This window comes from Aotus nancymaae, unplaced genomic scaffold (assembly GCF_030222135.1).
Source record: "Aotus nancymaae isolate 86718 unplaced genomic scaffold, 86718_ANA_hifiasm-v0.15.2.pri h1tg000044l, whole genome shotgun sequence".
NCBI lineage: Eukaryota > Metazoa > Chordata > Mammalia > Primates > Aotidae > Aotus > Aotus nancymaae.
This window is the reverse complement of record NW_026988458.1, coordinates 5,075,207-5,098,504: the sequence shown is the minus strand read 5'-3', so window position 1 is coordinate 5,098,504 and position 23,298 is coordinate 5,075,207. Positions and strand designations below refer to the sequence as shown.

The following is a 23,298-nucleotide window of genomic DNA, read 5'->3' as shown; positions in this document are numbered from 1 at the left end:
AAAAAGTGTATGAATGTGGCTTGCTGTTATGTGTTAAGAATTTCCTTTGGCAGCTGTCTTCATCAATATTCGTATGTTTGGATAAGTTCTCATGCCACCAGAGTTTGTCACAGAAACTGATTTCGTGTCGTGCTAAAATTTTTTAAAAAAATTCTGGTAAAGAATGTTCATCACATAACTACTGTTCGTGCAAACATCCCGAAGATTGTTGCTCAGAGATGACTTTCTCGTCTTTCTTTAGACTTTCAAACTTTAGTTCTGAAGTTCTGTCATTGCAGCTGTACAAACATTTGATTTATAATAATAGGTGGCACAGTGGCAAACATTATAGAAGTAAAACAATTTTATGTGTCAGCTTTATGTTTCATTTTGATCTTCTGAGTGTAGTTTTTCTTTGTGTAAACTCGAACTCCCTGCTGTGAGAAGAGGAAGGAAAGATGAGGGTCTAGCTCTAGAATGGAAGAGTCCATTCATGGGGATGGCCTTATCTTCTGACTGATACTCAAGGCCAGTGTTTCTCTTTTGCACCACATGGTAACGCCCACATCAGTGGTATGTAAGCATCTGCAAACAGTGTGACAGAGGCATCAAACATACTTATTACAACAAAGCTTTTAGGATTGTGATCACATGTAATCGTGTTTAAGAATCAGGGGCATGTACTCTAATTAATTTTCTTGGTTTGTTCCTTCTAATCCTCTGCTGGAAAAAAATCTTTTGTATGATTATTTTTCCATCATCATTTTGGCATCTTCATGCTGTTAAATGTTTCCCTGCTGTTTGCATTTTAGATGGGAGTCCGAAAAGTGTTTCTAAAATACTGGCATGCTGACCAACTCAATGATTTGTGCCAACAGTTGCAGAGAAAAATTATAACCTGCCAAAAAGGTAACATTTATATGCCAACGTTTCTGAACTTCTTGGAATTGTGAAATGCAAAATCTTGTAGTGTATCCCCGAGTTTAAGTGTCAATGGGGTCTGCACCCTAGTAGGCCACTCTATCCATTCCTGGATGCTATCTTTGGGCAAATAGTTTTTGGGTGTTTAGGAAGCATTGTGGCTTAGTTTGCTATGTAACTGTCTCAGAATCAACATTTGTAGACATTGCTCATGCTTTAATTGGTCATCCTTTCATACAAAATTTTATATTGAATTCCCCTAAATCACAATTTGGAAGAGGGAATATACATCTCTTACTATGTATGCATCCATTACCCTGCAGATACTTAGGCTTTTTAATTCATTCCAAAAGCACAGGACAATGAGAATGTAACTTTGACTCTGCAAAAGGAAAACCTCCTCACCTGGCATGCAGGTGCAGTTATGGCATCAAATTCATGTGCCAGTTTGGCAGCGCCACAGGTACGCCAGAGTTTGGAGAACTGGAACAAGCCGATGAGCTAAACAGCATTTTGTGTAATTATACATGTTGCTTGGAAAAAGTATTGACTTCATTTTTCCTCTATGAAGTGACAATAATATTTGGAGTACTATCTTTGAAAGCAGACAGTTATCTATTCATTTTAACTTTAGAAGAGATTCCACTTAGAATTGTCTTCTCTATCAAAATCCGAGTGACTATTGAAAATGGGTACGTTTTTAAAAACATAACTATGCCTCATATAAGATGTACATGCTTAAGAGATTATTTTTAATTTGCTTAATAATTTAATTGTTATATATGTATATATATGCATGTATGTGTATGTGTGTATATATATGTATATATATGTGTGTGTATATATATATATTTCAGGAATATATATATACATATATATATTCCTGAAAGAAGAATAAAAGAGGGAGAAATGATCTATATGCTAGCTTTTAGTGAGATACAGTGAACTCAATTCTGATATATTTGAAACCCTTACTCTAACAAGGTAACCTAATAGGATCCCAAATCACTTTTATTCTTGTCAAGCCTCTGTCCGCTTTTTCTCTGGGACTCATTCAGGAATGCTCCTGTGTGACTCTCCAATGGGTCTTTTCATTTTCTGATAATAAAACATCCACCTGTAATCCCAGTTACTCAGGAGGCGGAGGCAGGAGGATCACTTGAGGCCAGGAGTTCAAGACCAGCCTGGGCAACATAGTGAGGCCCCCATCTCTCAAAAAATGTCTTAATTAGCCAAGCATGGTGGCACACAACGGTAGTCCCAGCTACTCAGGAGACTGAAGTGAAGGATCCCTGGAGGTCAGGAGTTCTGGGCTGCAGTGAGCTGTGTTTCTACCACTGTACTCCAACCTGGGTGACAGAGTGAGATCCCACCTCTAAAAGAAAAAAAAAATTAGAATTAAAAAATTAAATAAAATAAGAATCCCTGTTATATGCTAGTCCCTGAAACAGTCTCTGTTCAGGTTTCAACACATCCAGCTCAAATAATGATCAAAATTCAGAACTTCATTCTAAGTTAAAACTTCCTTCTTGGCTGTTTGAGGCCTGTCCCATCCTTAGTGGGTGTGGGACTGATCCCAATCTACTCAGGTTGCCTCTGGGTCTTCCAGGGTTAATGAGGAGGGAAGAAGTAAGGCAGTGTCTTCTGATGAAGACAGGTGTTCTGATGGCACAGGCCTACTATGGCGTGGGTCTCCTCCCACTGGGGCAGATTTCAGCAGCTCTCCACCTATTCAGAAGCACTTCAGTGACTTCCTTCTCTAACTGGCAGCATCCTTCTTTGGCTGGTCATTTGTAACTCACCCCTCAGCCCCAGGCACCTTGCAGACCCTCTGCTGGAGCCTCATTGCTCTCTCAGTACACATTATCTGTTGAAAACCATATCTGGTGCCAAAGAAACAAACTCTTAGATGATTTCCTGGGTGCAGCTTTTCTCTAGCAGAGCCTGTGTTCCATGTAGGGCCTGGCAGGAGCCATGGCCACAGCTGTGGCCTCTGAGATACCACAGTGTACAGCGACTCCCAAGCCCCAGGAGCCATGGCCACAGCTGTGGCCTCTGAGATATCACAGTGTACAGTGGCTCCCAAGCCCTAGGAGCCATGGCCACAGCTGTGGCCTCTGAGATATCACAGTGTACAGTGGCTCCCAAGCCCTAGGAGCCATGGCCACAGCTGTGGCCTCTGAGATATCACAGTGCACAGTGGCTCCCAAGCCCCAGGAGCCATGGCCACAGCTGTGGCCTCTGAGATATCACAGTGCACAGTGGCTCCCAAGCCCTAGGAGCCATGGCCACAGCTGTGGCCTCTGAGATATCACAGTGTACAGTGGCTCCCAAGCCCTAGGAGCCATGGCCACAGCTGTGGCCTCTGAGATATCACAGTGCACAGTGGCTCCCAAGCCCTAGGAGCCATGTGTCAAGATCTCTGGGTGGCCTCCTGAAGCCACTTTCACAAGGCTGGGGCAACAGGGGGCCTTGGAAAAGAGAGGGCCAACTCCTACCTCTCAGTAAAGGAGGCATCTTCTCTCTAGTTTGTGATGACCTGGCCTTCCTAACTTCAGCCTTCATCAGTGCAGGGGAGAGGGCGGCCCACAGTTCTGTTTTGAACCTCCCCCGACAAGTCCCATTTGCACGTTTGGCCCCGCCCTAACCCATGCATCCGTGGAACACCAGCAGCACCAACATCACCAGGGATCTGGCTGGCAAAACAAAGCCTCAGCTCCCACTCAGGTAGGACCTGTGGCATCCAGAGCTTCATCTGCAGCCTCAGCTGAAACTGGGACAGGGAGAGTCTCATTTAATATATAATGCTAGAGACAGAACAGCCTATTACAAATTCTCCTGAAACTTCCCTTAAATGTAATGAGAAGAAATTTTGCCCCATTAGAAACTTCTGTTCTATTGAACAAAAATTAAATTGCTATACCCTATTGACCTGGAACAAAAAAAAATGAACAGAACTGTAATTATTTCTTCACCTTTCTAAATATAAAAACTATGAATGGTATAAAAATTGGCATCAAGATAGAAACTATAATCTCATATTGCATAAATGAAATAGTGGATGAGTATATTTTTTAAAATTACAGGATTTTAAATACAAAGCATTAATTATTGATTTTTTTATTTTCATAGTTCTTAAAACAGCTCCCTTAATGCTTTTTGCTAATATTAAATTTACTCAAAATTTATATAATCTGGAGCCATTTCCAGTTTGTTTGTTTTTTTTTAAGAATTCCATTTTTTAGTTTAAAAATGCCCAAGGGAAAGAGAGCTGTAGCTTTTAGTTTTAAATTTAATCATTTTAATTTAAAATTATTCCTACCAGAAGTTTTCTCTCTGACCCTATATGGTCATGTTATCTTGGATGAAAAATATGTGTAACTCAAGACCTTCCATGGGCGACGTCTTAGAAGCAATCTTCTGAATCTGTCTGAAAGACAACAAACATCAACATCCGCTAGCGGCAAGTTTATTTTTACCAGTTGCCCCTATTGGAGACATCAATATTTAGCAACTTGTGTAACATTTTTAAAGAATTTTAAAAGGCTAGTGGGATGAAGTGTGAGAAAATGAAGTCTTCTGGATGCGGGACAATAGACTCCTGGGTGAATGTGAGTCCAGTGAATAGCTGTGCTGTAGTGGGAGGTCAGGACAAGTCTGGCACATCCACATTAATCTTCTCTTTATTCCAAGAGATTAAACATCTTGAATATACTCTCACTTTCACTCTTCCGAGAGCCAATGTTTCCCTTTTTTTTTTTTTTTTTTTTTTTTTTAGTGTAACAAGAAAGAACAAGTGAACAGGCCAGTTTCAAGTCTTCTGCCTTTTTCTCACTCAGGGTGCCCATCACATGGTTCATCCTGCTCCACTTTATTCCACATTTTATATTCCCGGAAGTCTGATTGAACCTCGTACTGTTTAACATTTTTCCCTTAGGTTACTTTGGAATGAATGCTTTACAGTTAATGCAACTGCATTCCAGCATAAGTCAGCCTTCAGTAGTGCCATCTGAAAAACATGCTTTCAGCATTTCAGATGTCTGCATGTTATTTTCCTCTGCAGCCATCATTGTAGATCATTCTGTTCAACTTTCCACCAGCTACTCAGCACATCAGTGAATATCATAGGTACCCCGCATGTTTGTTAGTTTATAGCCATGAATTCTTTTAAACCACTTAATATTTTACAGGCTTCTTCCTTTCCCAAGGGCAAGGATAAAGTGTCTTTGCTGCAGACACAGGCTTTCCTAAAATTATAAATCTTCTGTAATCTTAACCAACTCCTTATCATCCTAGAAACTTTTAAAATTGGGAGAGACGGAATCATAAAGTTTGAAAAGACTGTAATCGGAATTCCTCCACCTGCACTTGTCCACTTGACCCATGAGAAGGGGCCACTGTGCTGGCCTTCTGCCCACTCAGGGCCTGGGAAGCAACTCTTTTCATGAGGCGGCCCAATCCACTTCCACCCTGTGTTAATTGTTAGGAAGTTCTGTTCAAGACCAGCCTGGTCAACATGGTGAAACGCCCCCGTCTCTACTAAAAACACAAAAATTGGCTGGGCATGGTGGCAGGCACCTGTAGTTCCCGCTACTCAGGAGTGTGAGGCAGGAGAATCGCTTGAACCTGGGAGGTGGAGGTTGCAGTGAGCTCAGACCATGCCACTGCACTCCAGCCTGGGCTTTCAGCCTGAATGAGACTTAGTCTGAAAAAAAAAAAAAAGAAAAGAAAGTTCTTTCTAACATCGATTGCAAATATGCTTCCCTGTAACTTTCTTGGTTGCTGATCGGCTCCCTGGAGAGTTAGAGATTATGTCTGTGTGACTGCAGGCTAATGAAATATAGTTTGACCTCCTAAGCTTGGGGACATATGAGCGCTGCCTCTACCATTCCTTGGTTGTGTTTACCTGAGGAATTTTCTTAGTTTCACTAAGGGAGTGCCATTGTGTCTAAAATGGAGATAGTGGCATATTTTGTCATTGAGTTTCAGAATTGAATAATGTATTAGAGTGTCTTACACACAGAGGTCCCTTTAAATGGGAGTCTTTTATTTTTAATTCTTGTATTTCTTACTGACATAATGATTTCAAAGCATTTTCACTCATTTCTCCCAATTTTTACACATTCTTCTAGCCGTCCTTTCCCAGAGAGCAGGATGGATATCCTATATTTATACACAATCTTTTTCCAGAGTCTTAAATATAGTGTTAATTTCTCTAAGAATTAAATCACAATCTTAGAAACAATATATGCATGATATTTCCAAAGACAAATCCCATAAGCCTTAGGTGTTTATGTAATAATGTGATGTAATGAAAGATGATTCGTACATCCCAAAATGGGGCAGCTGGAGGCACACCCCAAAATTCTGTGGGATTTGAACCTAGGTCTTTCCCATTGACTTAACTCCCATCCATCAGTGTCCAGCTTTTGTTACCAAAAACAGTGTTGGGGTTTATTATCAGTATTGCTTGCGAGATCTCATTCAGGTCAAAGGGCTTTGCCATTAGTGTTATCACTGCTGATTTAGATAAATTCTTATTCTGGGTTAAATGTATCTTATTTTAGAACTGCCCAGAGATAAGTATATTGTGATTTTTATTTGTGCATGTCTGAGTTTTTCACTTTTGTTCCTTTTACTGACCCATGATTCTTCTATCAAAGTTATCAGAGGATTTTTGGCACGCCAGCACTTGCTTCGGAAAATGAGCATCAGACAACAAGAGGTGACGTCTATCAATAGCTTTCTGCAGAACACAGAGGACCTGGGCCTGAAAACCTATGACGCCCTGGTCATTCAGAATGCTTCAGACATTGCCCGGGAAAATGACCGGCTCCGGAGTGAAATGAACACTCCCTGCCATAAAGAGAAGTTAGAGGTTAGGAACACACAAGAGGAAGGAAGCGAAAGGTAAAGACAGAAAGCATGCAACTTTAATTGCCTTTGTGATTGATTCAGTGGAGTCATGAAAATTCAAATAGCCCTTAATGCAGAGCTCGGTCAAATATGACAGGTGTTATAGGAACAGGTATGCATGGTTTGTTATTTGAAATGCCAGCAGTCTAAGCAGATGCTTTCCTGTGCTGTCTTCTCATGAGCAAGAGGCTGTATGTGTCCCTTCACTCGTATGTAATGATGACTGCCCCACCTGCCACGCTTGTGTCACTTAACTGCCTCAGGTACACGCAAAGTCTAAAGCACTGACTGCTTCTGTATTGGCAAAAATATATATCTTGGCTGTTGACATTTTACACAAGTGTTACGGATATAAGGCTAGCTAATAGAAACTTCAGGAACTCTGACCCAAAACATCGAGATGCCACTCTAAAAACATGAACGTAGTGAACTCAATAGATAGATTAAGTATATTATATATCCCTGTGTAAACTGTCACATTTCTCTTTACTGATAAAGCAAGCTTTAGGGAAAGCTTTTTATGTAAAAGTTTACTTTAGATGCTTAGCTTAAAACACGAAGACCACCTGGTCCTTCTCCATTATGTCATTCTCCTCTATCTGTGAATGATGAAGACACCTGGGAATCACAAGGCTCCTAGAGGAAGGGAGGGCGAAGAGCTGCTTCCTTTGGATCGCCGTTCATCGTAGGGAGATGTTCATTTTGCTATAGAAACTTGGTAGTATCTTGTTGTTTCTCACTGAAAGTGACTCTCCTTTGCCGTTTCTGCCAATGTCAATTTTTTTTATTAAAGTGGAAATGGCAATGTGTATCTTGTTAATTAGCTTCAAATGTCTCAGTGATTAAATACTGAAAAAAATCCCCTTTGTGCAAGGAAAAAAAAAAAGTCTGTAATTAAACATTACAGGAAAAACAAATTATCCACTGAGTACCACACTTTCATCTTCAGCTATTTCATTTTCTACATGGGCGGCTGACTCTGCCGTGTGGTAGATTCTAGCCCTGTTGGTGTTCCGCCACAGAAAGATATAATTATAAAAAACAAACGCTTGGAAACTCCTTGTAGAGTGAATGTATTGGCATCTTGCTAGCACATGATTACGTTGACATGTGAAGCCAGAAGAAATTTTTTTAAACAAGATAATTATTAATTTTATATGACTTCTAAAATAATATTTATTATTTTCTCTGCTGGAACTAAACAGCCACCCCAATTTCTCAATTTGATTATGTATGTGTTTTCCCGATACAAAATTAAGTCAAGAAGTATTTGTCTGTTTATTTACTGAATACCAGCAGTTTACTTGGCACTGGCCAACCGCAGGGACTTAAGGAGGAAAAGCAAGAGCTCTGCACATAATTAAATAATTTCCGGTAGAATTTAAATGGCAAGAGTGATGGGGAGAAAGAGAACACTGAAATGTAAATTTCTGAGAGTTTTAAGTAAGAGTCTATCCTCTTGTGAGGGGAAATGGTGATGAACTCCCAGCATTTGATGCATCAGTAACTCTCTATTAAGATGGATTTGCCAGAAATTATCATTCAGATTGAAATTCTGGTTTTTTGATTTGCTTAATAATCAGAGTGTGAAGAATTCATTCAGTGAGTGCCGATGGAAAATGTGAAGGCCCTTAAGTAGTGTTGCATTTGTGTGAGAATGTTTAAAAAGTAATCATGATGGATATCCCGTGTGCTCATGTGCTTTTCATCACAAAGCAGGAGCCGGAGGAAGGGTGGCCTTCTCCAGACCAACTGGTCACCAGAGGGCTGCACACGTCCTCCAGCCACAGCAGGAGGGACTGCTTGCCAAAAGCCATCGTTATGTCTGCTTGAGCGGGTTCCTTGTTGTGGGGATAATGCATCTGGGCCTCTCTGGTGTGGTGCTGTTTGTGTTTTGTTTTCCCCTAAGAACTGAAGACAGGAGCGGACCCAGGCATTTCCATCCCGGCTCCATGTCAGTCTGCATGGCAGTGGACGGCCTGGGCCAGTGCCTCGCCGGCCCGTCCATCTGGTCTCCTTCGCTGCACTCGGTGTTCAGCATGGACAGCAGCAGCCTCCCGTCTCCACGGAAACAGCCTCCGCCCAAGCCAAAGAGGGACCCCAACACCCGGCTGAGCGCCTCCTATGAGGCTGTGAGCGCCTGTCTCTCTGTGGCCAGGGAAGCGGCCAACGAAGGTCAGCCCTGGGGAGGGAGCCAGCCTTGTGGTACTGACTTGCCGATGCTCTGACAGTCTCGGGATGCCCATAGCAGTACTGTGGCCCTAATGTACTCTTAATAGAAATAAATCCAATTGTTGGCTTGCCAGCAGCTCTTAATCATTAAATATAAATAATATTTATTCAAATCTCTAAGCCTCTTAGGGAAAAGCTACTTACATGGCATTTCCTTAACTCCCATCCCCACCTCTGGCTCCAAAGAGCAGCATGAAATCAATTCAGAAAGTCGGCAGCTATTCCATGGGAAATTTCACCCATTAGAAAGTCAAAAAAATGCATCAGGTGTTCCAGTTATCACAATCTAATAAAAAATTAAGACTGTTTTATTATGTGATAAGTGAAATTATATTACCCAGAGGATAGTCACCATGCAGGAAAATTCTGTTAGGAAAACTTTTGAGATGAGTTCATAAAAGTTTCTGCATCCGTTGTTTAGAAACAGGGACGCACACGAGGGAACACTGCAGTTTATTCTCAGCCAGATCTCATAGGTCAGTAATGAGACGGTTACTGTTTAATTATTAATTTTAAGAATTGTGAGAAATAAAGGAAGTTCTTCTTAGCGGAACACTTACGAATTGAACAGAGTTTATTGATCATCTGCTATGCGTCAGGCTCTATTCTAGGCATGCTGTATCGTTCTTCATGGAGTTTACATCCTAGTGTGGCAAAACAGGTGGTGAACGTAATAAAAAAGTAAATACTTTAGAAGAAGATTGTTGCTGCTAAGAGAAAAATAAATAAACTCAGGGTAGTGCAGGGTGGAAGAGGGGTTGAAATTCTAAATGAAATGGTTTGGTAGAACTCACTAGAGAATAATATCTGAACATAGGATGAAACACAGTTCCTTCATTAAATAAATGAACCCAAATACAAAAACGGCAGATCCATAAGCTCAACTCTGGGATGGCTGACAGCAAGAAGATGGTAGGAAGATATGGGGCAGAGGCCTGAAGCAAGCAGTAAGTCCATCCAAACAACTTCTTTTCTTTTTTTTCAAATTTATTTTTAATTGACATAAAATTGTATGTTTTTGCCATGTACAACATGTTTTGAAATATATGTACATTGTGGAATGGTTAAATTCTAGCAAATTAACAAATTCATGCCTCGCACAGCTATTATTTCTGTGTTGAGAGCGCTTAGTATCCACTTTTTTAGCTTTTTTTTTTTTTTTTTTTTGAGATGAAATTTTACTCTTGTTGCCCAGGCTGGACTGCAGTAGTGCAATCTCAGCTCACTGCAACTTCCGCCTCCCAGGTTCAAGTGATTCTCCTGCCTTAAGCCTCCTGAGTAGCTGGGATTACAGGTGCCCGCCACCACGCCCAGCTAATTTTTGTATTTTTAATAGAGACAGGGTTTCACCGTGTTGACCAGGCTGGTCTCAAACTCCTGAGCTCAAGTGATCCGCACGCCTTGGCCTCCCAAAGTGTTGAGGTTCTGTAATTGCAGATTCTGTAACAGTGAGTCACTGTGTCCAGCCCTTTTTTTTTTTTTTTGCGTTTGTTAAGAATACAATATATTGTCATTAACTGTTGTCACCATGCTGTACACTCTTCAAAGTGCTTTTTATTAGTGCATTAGGAAAGAATAGATCTTTAGGATTTTTTTACTTAAAAAAGTTACCATCTTAGTGGACAAGCCATGTTTCAACCATGCCTAGATGAAAGTAGTGGAGAAATTCCTAAGACTTTGGGGAGGAGAGTCCAAATGTGTGTTTTTAAAGTCCTGGTGATAAGGACAACAAGAATCTGAAAAATGACGTTAGATAAGATCATCCATAGGAAAGTCCTCAAAGTGGACATAGATATAAATTAGATATAAATTTAATTAGATATGAATTAGAACAGGACCTCCAAGGATATGAGGCATTCTCCCCTGGTGCCACACATGCCAGAAGAAGCCCACAGTCTGAAGGAGCCAGCAGCACCCCCCCGAGCAAGTGGGACGCTTCACATCGCCACTGTTCCTCCTTTCAGACCTCCACTTTAGATTTGTGGCCCATACCTCCATGTGATTAGAGTAGCAAGAAAGATTTTTTGGCAGCTTGTGTGAGGAAGACGGTCTCTAAAATGCTATCTGTGAGATAAAGAGGGTGGGAAATTAAGACTCCAGGGAGTATCCGACATCGAAAAAACAATGATGAAATATGATTGAAAATTGCAGCAAATACAAAATGAATCTCCAGTGAAACTTGCAAGCAGGCTCTAGAAATTTGCATAGACAGGCCTCAGAATACCTTGTAACATCTAGAAAAAGCTAACGGTTTGTGTGGACCCTAAAAGACACTTCCCTGGAGTAATGAAAGGGCCACTTTGTCACATGTTATGAAAGGAGATCAAACAGTGACAAAGAAGCTGAGCTCAGAGTGGAGGCTGAGCTCTCTCATCTGGGCAGCAAATAATAAGTCAGTTAAAATAAAAATTACTCAGGAACCATAGGAGATATATTATAGATATACAGACATCGATATCAACATAGATATAGATATACACACATATATGAAAGCAAAGTGACCCAATTAAAGGTTAATAAAGAGGATAGCTGTAATAACTCAAATTCCTTTTTACACGCTATCGAAATACATCATCTGATAGCTTTAGGCATGCAAGATATTTATGTAAAATTCAGTTTCTTGGATCCTAATTTTGTCTCATATGTGACTGTAAGGTACTTAGAGATGTGTTTTGTTCACTGCGTGACCCCCGGTGGGCACACCTTTTAGAAGCTTGTCAAAGGGCAAGTGTACACATTGTCTCCTTTTTACTGTCCACATTATCTGTTCCTTCTTACCATACATAATTCCTCATACTGGTTACTTTACAACCACCACCACAAAAAAGAAAGTCTTCCATGTCCGGCAACTAGAAATGTATTTCTGCATTCTGGCATGCACTCTCAATACTGCATATTTTTAAGAATAAGAAAATTAAACAGCTTAATCTGCTTGAGCATGCTCGCTGATTAGTTTTTACAGTATTAGGGAGTCAGAGAGGGCCAGCGGAGAAGCTTAGCACCCAGTCTGGCTGGGGTCTGGGTTTCTAATCCATGATCGCAAAGATAGCTCCACACGCATGTGATAAGCCAGCTGTCAGATGGGGTTCTGGTCCCTTCTGTGCCATTGTGTCAGGAGCTGAAGGTGGTTGAGTTTGGATGGTAATGAAATTGATCCTAGCATCTTAGATATCTTCCTCAGTACAACACAATTCAAATATAATCCAGGTCTTCGTTGTTCAATGCAGTAGCCAGTAGGCACATATGTCCAATTAAATTTAATGTAAATAAAATTAAATGCAATTTTAAATTCCATTCCTCCATCATCAGTCACTTTCCAGGTACTCAGCAGCCACAGGTGTAGAATTTTCCATCATCACAGAAGCTTCTCTTAGACAACCCTGATTCTAAATGCTTCCTGTGTCTACCAAGCAGTGATACTTTATTTTTTGTACGTAGTAACATGTCACAAAATTATTCTCCTTTCTGTCAAAAGGTAGGGAAGAAATTTGACCACTTTTCCAAAATGCTTGGTGAAAACCTTGGTTTCACAGGATTAAGGACTCTGGCTGAAGTCAGGTTGGTACCTCAGCCATCCTTTCTGGCATGTTAAAAAATCAAGTTCATGTTCTTTTCAACTAAAGTTGCTAATGAATTCAGATGGTTATAGAGTGAAAGGAGACCTGATTGCAGAGCGAGGGCCCAGGATTGTAGGGTGACCAACACCAAGGTCACATTAAACCTGCCTTTGTGTTTATTCTTGTGCTTACTAGCACAAGTGTTTCTTAGTAGGTCCTTACCCATTAAAAATGGTCGTAGTGAAGAAAAACAGTACAGAGGGCTCGTTTTTTTTCCTCATTACCTTTGTGCCTCAAAAGCATGAAACAATTTTGCAGGCCAATAAATGTTAACACTTCTTTGCAAACTATTAGCAAGCTAGAGACAACTATTTAAAAGTACCATATTTGTATTAGGTTGGTACAAAAGTAACTACGGTTTTTGCCATTGAGTGAAAGTCTGCAGTTGTTCTTTGCAAATAGCGGCCAGGAAAGGAAAGACAGGGCCTTGTTTCCACTGCCTCTTGGCTGCGGCCTCCCAGCTGGAGTGCTGTTCTGCGAGTTCATTCCTCACACGCCAGGGGCAGCCTTTCTCCCAAGACGGTTAACATTCTCTCGAATTGTCTCCTGACTGGAGTTAAATATAAGCCTGCATTTCATGCATGTGACTTTGAAGAAGTGACTCAGTGTTTCCAAGCCCATGTACTGCAAGTAGCAGCCACAGCAGAAATGCGGCCAGAGGGTTATATCTGAGGAGTTAGGAAGCAAAGCCCTGTACAGCCTCATTGCCCGGGACATAACTAGTGCTCAGCAAAGTTACCTGCACATAACTTTGTTGTTAATGAAGCCTCTGACAGTCAGTTTCCTCATCTGTGAAATGGGACACTAAATGTGGGACTTGCAATTAAAGTCACAATGTCGGTGGTGCTGTGCCTGCCTTGGAGTGACAGTCGCTCATGGTGAAATTGCAAAAGCTAGCTTTTCTTGGGCAGCACTAGTCCCCCTGTTCACCGTTCTGTGTTGACGCTTCCACACACCCTCCCATCAGACCCCAGTTGTCCCCTCCTTGGAAATTGTACCTTAATGAACCCATAATTGTTTTTTCAAAAATTGCTGTACAATTCCATTCTCCACAAAACACAGTTTACATGTGTAGACAGACAGTGGTTCAGCTCAGTGGCCTAATTTGGAAATGCTGATTTCTGTTACTGGCTTCTTTCTGTCTTCATTCTAGAGCAGCATGTGTCACATAGTAAGCACTCAACAAATACTTACCAAGTGAATACACGTTAGAGAAACCTATTTCTCTATACTCCCTTCGTTAAAAGAGAATTAGCTTCCTATCAGTATATAAGAGGGAGCACAATTTGGCAAGGTTTAAGAAGTACCCTTGAGATGTGTCAAGGCTGGATTTGTCAGCATATTTTTAACAGAAGCCCTTTTATAATATTTTTTTCTATTACCTGAAAATGGACAGAACTTAGGTCTTCCATGAACACTCTTCTGAGAAATGTGTTACCGGGAATAACAGAACACAATTGCATGGTTCACCACCTATGACGCAGTTGGTCATTCAACAAATAGAAGTGTCTTCCATGAGCCTGGCTTCTCCCCGAGGACCTGACAGCCTAGTTGGGGAGATAAGTGGTCAAACAAATTACAGGAGGAGCAGAGCCACAGCAGTGAGGGCGTGAGAGGTGCATACCAGGCCACAGAGCGCCTTGCCTTCCGTGGAAACGATGAAAGGCTCAGGAAGGGCATTTCAACAGCATCGAGGGCAGGAATGCAATCGGGAGGGTAAAGATGGGAGCAGGGAAGGCAGTGATATTGCCCGAACTGCTCCTCCCACCAGGAAAGAAAAGTTATAACAAGGTCGTGATATATGACAGCTCAGTAGAAGCCCTTTCTGTCCAATTTGCAGCTGGTTGTAAATCCATCCTACGTTCACTCATGTATGCAGCCTGAGCAGTCAGCTAGCAGGCAGTTAATTAAGCATCTTTTATGTCGTAGGTCCTGTGCTCTGTGCTATGTTTGCTTTTGCTCTGAAACTAAGCACAATTACACAAGACGCGTTGGAAAATGGAGGATAAAAAACACACAGACTCTTTATTTTGGATGAACAAGCGTCTCATTCCTCCTTTTTCTCATAGATTCACTATGCAGGTATTTTATTCTTGTGAGAATGGATTCAAATAACGTGCACACAAGATGATTTAAAAGTCACCGACATGCCTTAGCAAAAATACCAAAAGGAAAATATTTTGTAGGAGAATATGTCGATTTCCTATCATGACACACATGTGCGTATCATTCTGCAGCAGTTCAGATAAGAGTCAAGTTTATGATGTAATAAGACGGCTTCAGAATGTAGTCTAACTCCTGAGCTACTGTTAGGATCCTAGAATTTGCCCTCCAAGTATTCTGTGATCAGGGACTGTCTTCCTTACTCCATTTCATTGACTTTATCAAGTAGTTGCAAATGTCTTATGCATAAATATTAGAACAAAAAATAAGAAAACTCTTGATGCAAATTCATTTTAATAGCCCTCTAACCAGTATTTGCAAATGAACTTTTAGCATATATACACATACACACATACGTAGAAGTAGCCACAAACCAAATTAGACTTTAATTTGTTAACTGTCGTTTTCTAATTTTAGTTTATAAAGAATGTTTATTTCCAGTTCTGACCCTCACAGGTTCCAGTTTAATTATTAGGGAGTAGAACAGGATAAAGCACTGTAGTGATCCAACATTACTAAACCCCAGACCACACTTTTAGGAACCACCCTTCTATCTCTCATGGTAAATTTCTGGTTGTGCAGCAGTAATTATGTTGATCATGATGGATACTTGGTGATGTTTATCATGTATGGGCATTATGCTAAGCATCTTTCATCTGTAGAATGGCCCTACCTAGTAGGACTGTCATCATGACCCTATGTAGAGAAGGGCATAAGTCACAGAGCAATGGTGTAACTCGTCCAAGGTCACATAGCCAAGCTTTAGAACCTCAAGCCCAGGCTCTCAACAGCCTCCCAACAAACATGAAACTTTTACTTAATAATTGTTTAATGCAAAAAGGCCCTTCACCGCATCTGAAGCAAACCTTGAGGGAATACTATACCAGTTATGTGTGGTTGCATAAAACCCACCCAGAACTTACAGATTTACATAAAGTACTGATTGTTTTACTATCTCTCTCAGGCTCTGGGTGTCAACAGAGCTCACTGGGGCAGTTGTCACTCGAGCTTTTTCATGCAGCAAGGTGGCTGGAATCATGTGAAAGCTGGCCTTGGGCATGTCTGGTGTCTTGGATGTCTGAGGATTGGGACTCCTTGAGTGTCTCTCTCTGTCTACATGGTCTGTCTGTATTGCTTGGGCAGCATGACAGCTTCAGGGTATCCGACTTCTTAGAGGGAGAGTCAGTGCTTGGGGGCCATGTGCTTTGGGAGAGAGAAAGCAGTAGATGTAGCATCGCTTCGAGGGAGCCAGCCTTGGGAGGTGAACAAACTCCCTTCTGCCACGTTCCTTCCATCACCTCAGTCCCAAAGACCCATCCAGGTTTAGGAAAAAAGAAACAGATTCTACCTCTGGAAAGGATACATTGTTGTGGCCAATGTGTTGGAATGTACCATCTGTATCAGTCCACCCTCTAAGCAAAACAATCTGTATCCTTCTCTCATACAAACTATACTCACCCCTTCCCCAGACTCCTCAAAGCCTCATTCATCATCACATCTGGACCAGGCTCAAGGGTCAGATCACATCATCTAAATCAGATCCAGGTGTGCTGGTGCCTCCAGTACAATTCCTTAAATGTGTTCTCTTCCATCTGAAGGCTTGCGACCTAAAAAGACAAGCTGCCTGATCCCCCAGCCAACCAAAATACACTGGAGGGACAGGTAGAGGATAATTGTGATGCATGCTTCTGCTCAGACATGGGAGGGAGATCAGCTGACACACAGTTGTCATTGGTGGGTAGCAGTCGTGAACAAGAGCTGGATGCGTGTTGCAGGTGCCTTCATGAGAATTTAGTCCTAGTGCCTGGAAACAGTTTTTCATAGTTCTTAGGTCTACGTTCTGGAATCTTGGTTCTCCCCTTTTTGACTAATAATTCCCGATCCATACGAAGTGACTTGTGTTTGGGACTGGTAGTTTTCTCAGCCTGCTTCTTCCTTATCAGGGTTGTGCTGTTGCTTTTGTGTAGAGGTGAGGTCTTGCTATGCCGTCCAAGCTGGAGTTCAGTGGCTGTTCACAGGTATGAGCATAGCACACTGCAGCCTTGAACGTTCAGCCTGAAGTGATCCTCCTACTCAGCTTCTGGAGTAGTTGGGACTGCAGGCACACACTGCACCTGGCCAAAATTTTGAGAGACCAAAGTTTCTTCATTTTTGTATTCACTCTGCTCCTTTCAGTGTAAACTGATACAATTCCTTTAAAAGCTTTGTGACTTTCTTGTGAATCAATTCATAATTTATTAGTCAAAAGCCACATCCACAAATCTCTCTGAGATAATCTCTTCTCTATCTGGAAGCTCACTGCAGTATTTCCATAGGGCAAGGTCCTTGATATTCTTAGAAGACCTGTGGTTTTGCTTCCTTGAAAAGATCTATGAAGCCCCTCCTTGAATATTTCTGAGGACTTAATGAAGGGTCTCATGCGAGTGTGCTTGACTTCATCTTTAGATCATGTTTTTCTGAAAATTCCCTGAATTTTATTTCTGCTTGGAAGTCATTTCTTAATATTCAAATTATTTGCCATTTGAAGAGCCTAGCAGTGAGAACCATTTTATTTTATTTTATTTTTTAAATTTTTTTAAACCTGCATTTTAGGTTTTGGGGTACATGTGAAGAACATGCAAGATTGTTGCATAGGTGCATACGTGGCAGTGTGATTTGCTGCCTTCCTCCCCTTCACCTATATCTGGCATTTCTCCCCATGCTATCTCTCCCCAGCTCCCCACCCCCTGCTGTCCATCCCCTATTTCCCCGCAACAGACCCCAGTGTGTAGTGCTCCCCTCCCTGTGTCCATGTGTTCTCATTGTTCAACACCCACATGTTCTCATTCATAGGGTGGTGGAGAACCATTTTGTTTTTAAGCTCAGAAGGTCCTTATTCCTTTATAGTGAATAGTTCTTTATTTACTTTAATTGCTGCATTCTCATGATTTACTCTAGGCAGGTAGAAGAATCCAAGAGGCATCACCCAGCTCATTTTCTGTTTTCTATTTTCTGCATGACTGCAGGTGAGATAGTGTTGCCAGACTTTTCCACTATGGCTGAAGTGTTCTGTTCCCTCCAGCTTCCAACATCTTCCTCATTGTTCTTTAGGTATCATCAAGAGCTTTCTTGAGGCCACCACGCTTCCCCGGATGGTCCCGTCAAAGCTCCTCTCATGTCCCAAAGCAACTTCCAGTTTAAGATTTTTTTGTTTTTTGTTTTTGTTTGTACAGCAGCAGTCCACTTCCAGGTACCAATGTCTTTATGAGTTGTCTATTGTTATGTAACAAACCTCTCCAGCTTAGTAGCTTAAGACACCAAAAAACTGTTATAAAATCTCTCATGGTTCTAGCATTTGGCTGGGCTCTGCTGAGCAGTTCTCAAGGACCTTCTGTCATCGCTGCAGTCAGACAGTGGCTGGGACTGGGATCACTGGAAGTCATAGTTAATTACATCCCTGATGTCCGGGATGGGAAAACTGGATAGCTGAGGGCTGGAGCAGACGGGAGTCCTCTGGCATCTCCCTCACGTCCACGTGGCCTCTCCACAGTTCCCACAGTGTAGCTGCTTCAGGGTGTACAAACCTATACGTGGAAGTCCGGGCTACCTAGACATGTGTCCCAGGAGAAGGAGGGGGCCAGGCAGAGGCTGCATTGTCATTGGCCCAGCCCCGGAAGGCAGGCGACATCATCTTCTAATCATCGTATTCGTTGGGGCAGATGCAGAGACCCTCCGAGGTTCAAGGTTCTGGAAGAGTATGTGGGGCTGAAAATATTATTGAAGCCAGCTTTGGAAAATACAATTCTCACAAGTCCTTTAAATTATTCATATCTTCAGAGCAACTCTATAATCTCAACGTTAAAAAATGGGTTGCTTTATTCACTTCCTAGAAGCTTAGGGGCTGCTATGTGTTAGCCCATTGAAAGTCACTGGAATAATGCTTATTAATTAGAGAACTGCACACTTTGGGTATTTTCTATTCTTAAAAGTTGGCTGCTTTGGGAAGCCCCGAATAATACTAACTTACAAAGATGTCCATGGCGTTCAAAAATTACCTTTGTTCTTTTCCATTCCCATTTGAATGATTTGTTTTTTTCTGGTGAGAGCGTGTCGAGAACTGAGCATAGCACTTTCTCTACAGTATCCATTTTATTTCTTCAAGATAGTTTCTCATATCACCATCTTATCCACAACTACCCTGAGGCTCAGAGAGGTTTGCCAAAGACCTCTTCTAAAATTCCAACCCTGCCCCACCAACCCCTGCACACACACACAGTTCTGTGACCCTGACCCTGGCCTGTTGGTTCTCAGTTTCATGGCCTGTATCACGTTCTAACATTCTGTAGAACTCACTCATTTGGTGTATTTCCTTTTTTTTTTTTTTTTTGCTGTTGTCTGACTGTTCCCACTATTGTAGAGGAGGGCTGGAAACTTCTCCTTATTCACGAATTTATCTCAGTAAATACTGGTTGAATGCATATGATTAAATGAATGAATGAATAAAAGGTCCATCTGATTCCAAAGCTTTAATTTGAACCCAGGTCCATCTGATTTCAAAGCTTTAATTTGAACCATTATACTTCATTGTCTTCCAAAAACTGGTTACAGAGACTGCTGTCATAATATGCAGTCACAGTGAGGGAAGAATACGGCTGCCTCGGTTAAATAACTCGGGAACTCAACGAAGTCAGATGTGCCTTTATCAAGAATTCCTACAGATTCAGAAAATATCAAATTAGTAAAACTAATAGAAGATTTGGGAGTCTGGGCATTTCTAAGACTCGAGGTAATTTTTCCAAAATTCACATCTCTGTTATCAGAGAAATTATATTATTTAATAGAGCATTATTATAATTTACACTAAAAGAATTAGAAAAAGAAGTCTTGTGGAATGTCTTTTTTGACTTAATTTTCAATAATTGTTTCAAACACATATGTAAGTAGTTTTGTTCCACGTCTTTTGAAACTCGCTCTTGTAATAACATTATGTTTATTTGTTTTTCTGAGTATGGCTTCTTTTTTCAACTTCAGGAGTTTCTCCTTGAGAAGTTCTTAGGGAAATGTTATTCTCATGGTTTCTCTGTTAGTGTGTGTTTCTGTTAAGGATTCAAATGTACTGATTGTAAAATCTATCCTCCGTGACATTGGAACAAAGTTCTTTTTAAAAGTCGCTCCATCCATACAAGTGTTTTGTCCATTTTACATCATCTATTTATTTACTTAAATTTATTTTTATTTATTTATTGATTTATTTTGAGACTGAGTCTCACTCCGTCACCCAGGCTGGAGTGCAGGCAATGTCAGCTCACTGCAGCCTCCATCTCCTGGGTTCAAGCGATTCTCCTGCCTCAGACTTCCGAGTAGCTGAGACTACAGGTGCGCGACACCAGCCCAGCTAATTTTTGTATTTTTAGTAGAGACGGGGTTTCACCATGTTGGCCAGGATGGTCTCGATGTCTTGACCTCGTGATCCGCTCGCTCGGCCTCCCAAAGTGCTGGGATTACAGAAGTGAGCCACTGCACCTAGCTCATTTCACATCATTTAAATAATCACGCGTACTCATTTCCGACAGGAAGCTTCCATATGCCACTGTTAATAGTTAATCGGCCAGGTCTCCTGGGCTTCATTCCTAAGGAGCAGTTTCACCCATACCTTACGTCACACCCGAGTTAGGTCCTAAGAATCCACGGCTAAGTGCGCTCCACCCCCCCCACCCCCGAGGGTCCCTTCCCCACCGCGTCTCCCGCGACCGCAACTCCGCGGCCTCCGTGGGTGGCTGGCGTCCTGGAACCCCTTGACGTTCCACTTGACATCCTCCTCAGAGGGTAGAAATCTTCTTCCATCTCTAAGATCGAATCTCTTTTCTCGGTGGTCGTCTCGGGAGTTCGGGTTCAGCCAGGAAGCCTGGCGGGTGGAGGGATACGCGGGCCCGGGCCCGTGGGCTTCTCAGGGCGCGGGGCCGTGGCTCCAAGGCGAGCCCTGGGCGAGGTGGGCACCCGTGGGCCTGGCCTGGCACCCGCTGACCGCGTCCTTTCCTGCCGCAGCTCTGGCCCGGCCCAGGCCTCACAGCGACGACTACAGCACCATGAAGAAGATACCTCCTCGAAAGCCCAAGCGCAGCCCCAACACCAAGCTCAGCGGCTCCTACGAGGAGATCTCGGGGTCTCGGCCCGGGGACGCGAGGCCCGCGGGCGCCCCGGGGACAGCAGCGCGCGGCCCTGTCCCGTGGACTCATCTGTACGCACTGCCCCCGGCCGCGCCCCCGGGGGACGAGGACGACGGCGAGCCCGTGTACATCGAGATGCTGGGGCACGCGGCCAGGCCCGGCAGCCCGGACCCCGCGGAGTCCGTGTACGAGGAGATGAAGTGCTGCCTGCCCGACGACAGCGGCTCCTTCCTGCGCGCATCGCCGCCCCCGCTCCACCGCGCGCCGGAGGACGAGGCGGCGGGGCCCCCCGGGGACGCGTGCGACATCCCGCCGCCCTTCCCCAACCTGCTGCCGCACCGGCCGCCCCTGCTGGTGTTTCCGCCGACCCCCGTCACCTGCTCGCCCGCCTCGGACGAGTCGCCCCTGACGCCCCTGGAGGTGAAGAAGCTGCCGGTCCTGGAGACCAACCTCAAGTACCCCGTGCCGTCGGAGGGCTCCAGCCCGCTGTCGCCGCAGTACCCCAAAAGCCAGAAGGGCGACGGCGACAGGCCCGCATCCCCGGGCCTGGCGCTGTTCAACGGGTGTGGCCGAACCTCCCCGCCGTCCACGCCGCCGCCGCCCCCGCCCCCGCCCGGGCCGCCCCCGACGCCCTTCAGGCCCTGCGCGCACTTGGCCTTCGCGCCCGAGCCCGCCCCGGGGAGCGCGGGGAAAGCGGGGCCGAACGCAGAGGCGCCCAAGGTCCACCCAAAGCCAAACTCTGCCCCCGGGGCCGGGCCCTGCAGCTCCTTCACCAAGATCCCGTATTCCCCGGTGAAGGCCGCCAGAACCGACGCCAGGAAGGCGGGCCCCAGTGCCTCGCCCCCTGCGCCCTACAGTCCCCCCAGCTCCAGGCCGCTCAGCAGCCCCCTGGACGAGCTCGCCAGCCTCTTCAACTCCGGCAGGAGTGTGCTTCGGAAGTCCGCGGCGGGAAGGAAAATCAGGGAAGCCGAAGGTAAGTGGTGCAGACACGCCCTCCTCCTTTTGCATGGACGCTGAGCTCGCGCGCACCTGTGCACGTCCGTGTCTGCACAGGTGTGAAATAGGAGAGGTTCAGGTGATGGCCGTGGTCCTTCAGAACAGATAGCAGCTTTAATAAACAATCGTATACACCCAATCGTGGCCAAATAGGTAGGAATGAATCTTTCCGTGTTGCAGAATATGACGGGAAAGGCTGGTGATATACAAAGACACACACCGCAAATGGATTTAATAAATTATAACTCCATAAATATTCGACAGAGCAAGGTTAAATGTTAGCTGCTGATTTCTTTCTTTTTTTAATAATGATGCTTCCTTATAATATGAAAATGGTATTTTGTGTAAGTTACTATTGTCGATTTCCATTTGATGTACAGTTCACTGCTAAGCCGTGAGTGTGCAGTTTGCTAATCATGGTGCTTTGCCTGGCGGTGTCTGGGATGATGACCCATCCAGTTACTACCCTGTGCTTAATGCCACTCAGCTGTGGGCTGTTTCGGGTGAACTGCTTTTCTTCTGGTCGTATCCCACCCAAGGAACACTTTTTTTATTTTTTGAACAGAGTCTCTCTCTGTTGCCCAGGCTGGAGTGCAGTGCTGCAATCTTGGCTCACTGCAACCTCCGCCTCCTGGGTCCAAGCAATTCTTCTGCCTCAGCCTCCTGAGTAGCTGGGACTACAGGCACACGCCCCCACACCCGGCTAATAATTTTATTTTTTTTCTTAGTAGAGACGGGGTTTTACCATAGGTCAGGCTGGTCTCGAACTCCATACCCTGTGATCCACCCTCAGCCTCCCAAAGTGCTGGGATTACAGGTGTGAGCCACCGCACTGGGCCCGACTCAAGGAACACTCTAACGTGGCTTTGTTATCTCTATTTTCTCATCCATCTACTCACCCACAGTGGGGTTTGCAGGTGCAAATCAGTTTACTCAAGTGAGCTCCATGACAGGCTGTTGCCTGCATTAAAAAACATTATTTTGTGTCCCTGTAAAAGAAGAATGTAGCTGGAAGAATAAGATTTTCATGACGACTTTTTTGCCAGTCTTTTGTAACTTGCATAACCACATGGCTCTTCCCTCAGATGAGGCAGCCTCTGTGCCAAAGGTACTGCTTTTGCACAGATTCCTTTAATAATCACACAGAATGTCTACATTTTCCAAAAGACACGTTAGGGTTTGTATACAAAACCAAAATGTTTTCCCAGTGGTGTGTATTTTCAGGAAGAAGTTCATTAATGAAAAGCATCTTCTCCTTAAGGAAAATTATAACCAGTCTCTTCCATCATGATGGTATTCCATCCCCCACTTCCTTCCAGGTGAGGCAG

The 23,298-nt window shown here is 43.5% G+C and overlaps 1 protein-coding gene across 3 annotated transcripts in view; it reads left to right on the top strand.

Moving 5' to 3' along the window:
- The window catches only part of MYO16 (myosin XVI), a 700,871-nt gene that overhangs the window by 605,557 nt on the left and 72,016 nt on the right, over positions 1-23,298 (top strand). For all 3 annotated transcript variants that reach the window (XM_064361880.1, XM_064361879.1, XM_021677383.2), the window contains exons 29-32: positions 792-888; positions 6,564-6,810; positions 8,726-8,991; positions 20,853-21,947. In XM_064361880.1, the coding sequence (XP_064217950.1) occupies positions 792-888; positions 6,564-6,810; positions 8,726-8,991; positions 20,853-21,947 (1,705 nt within the window). The remainder of the gene's footprint in view (positions 1-791; positions 889-6,563; positions 6,811-8,725; positions 8,992-20,852; positions 21,948-23,298) is intronic.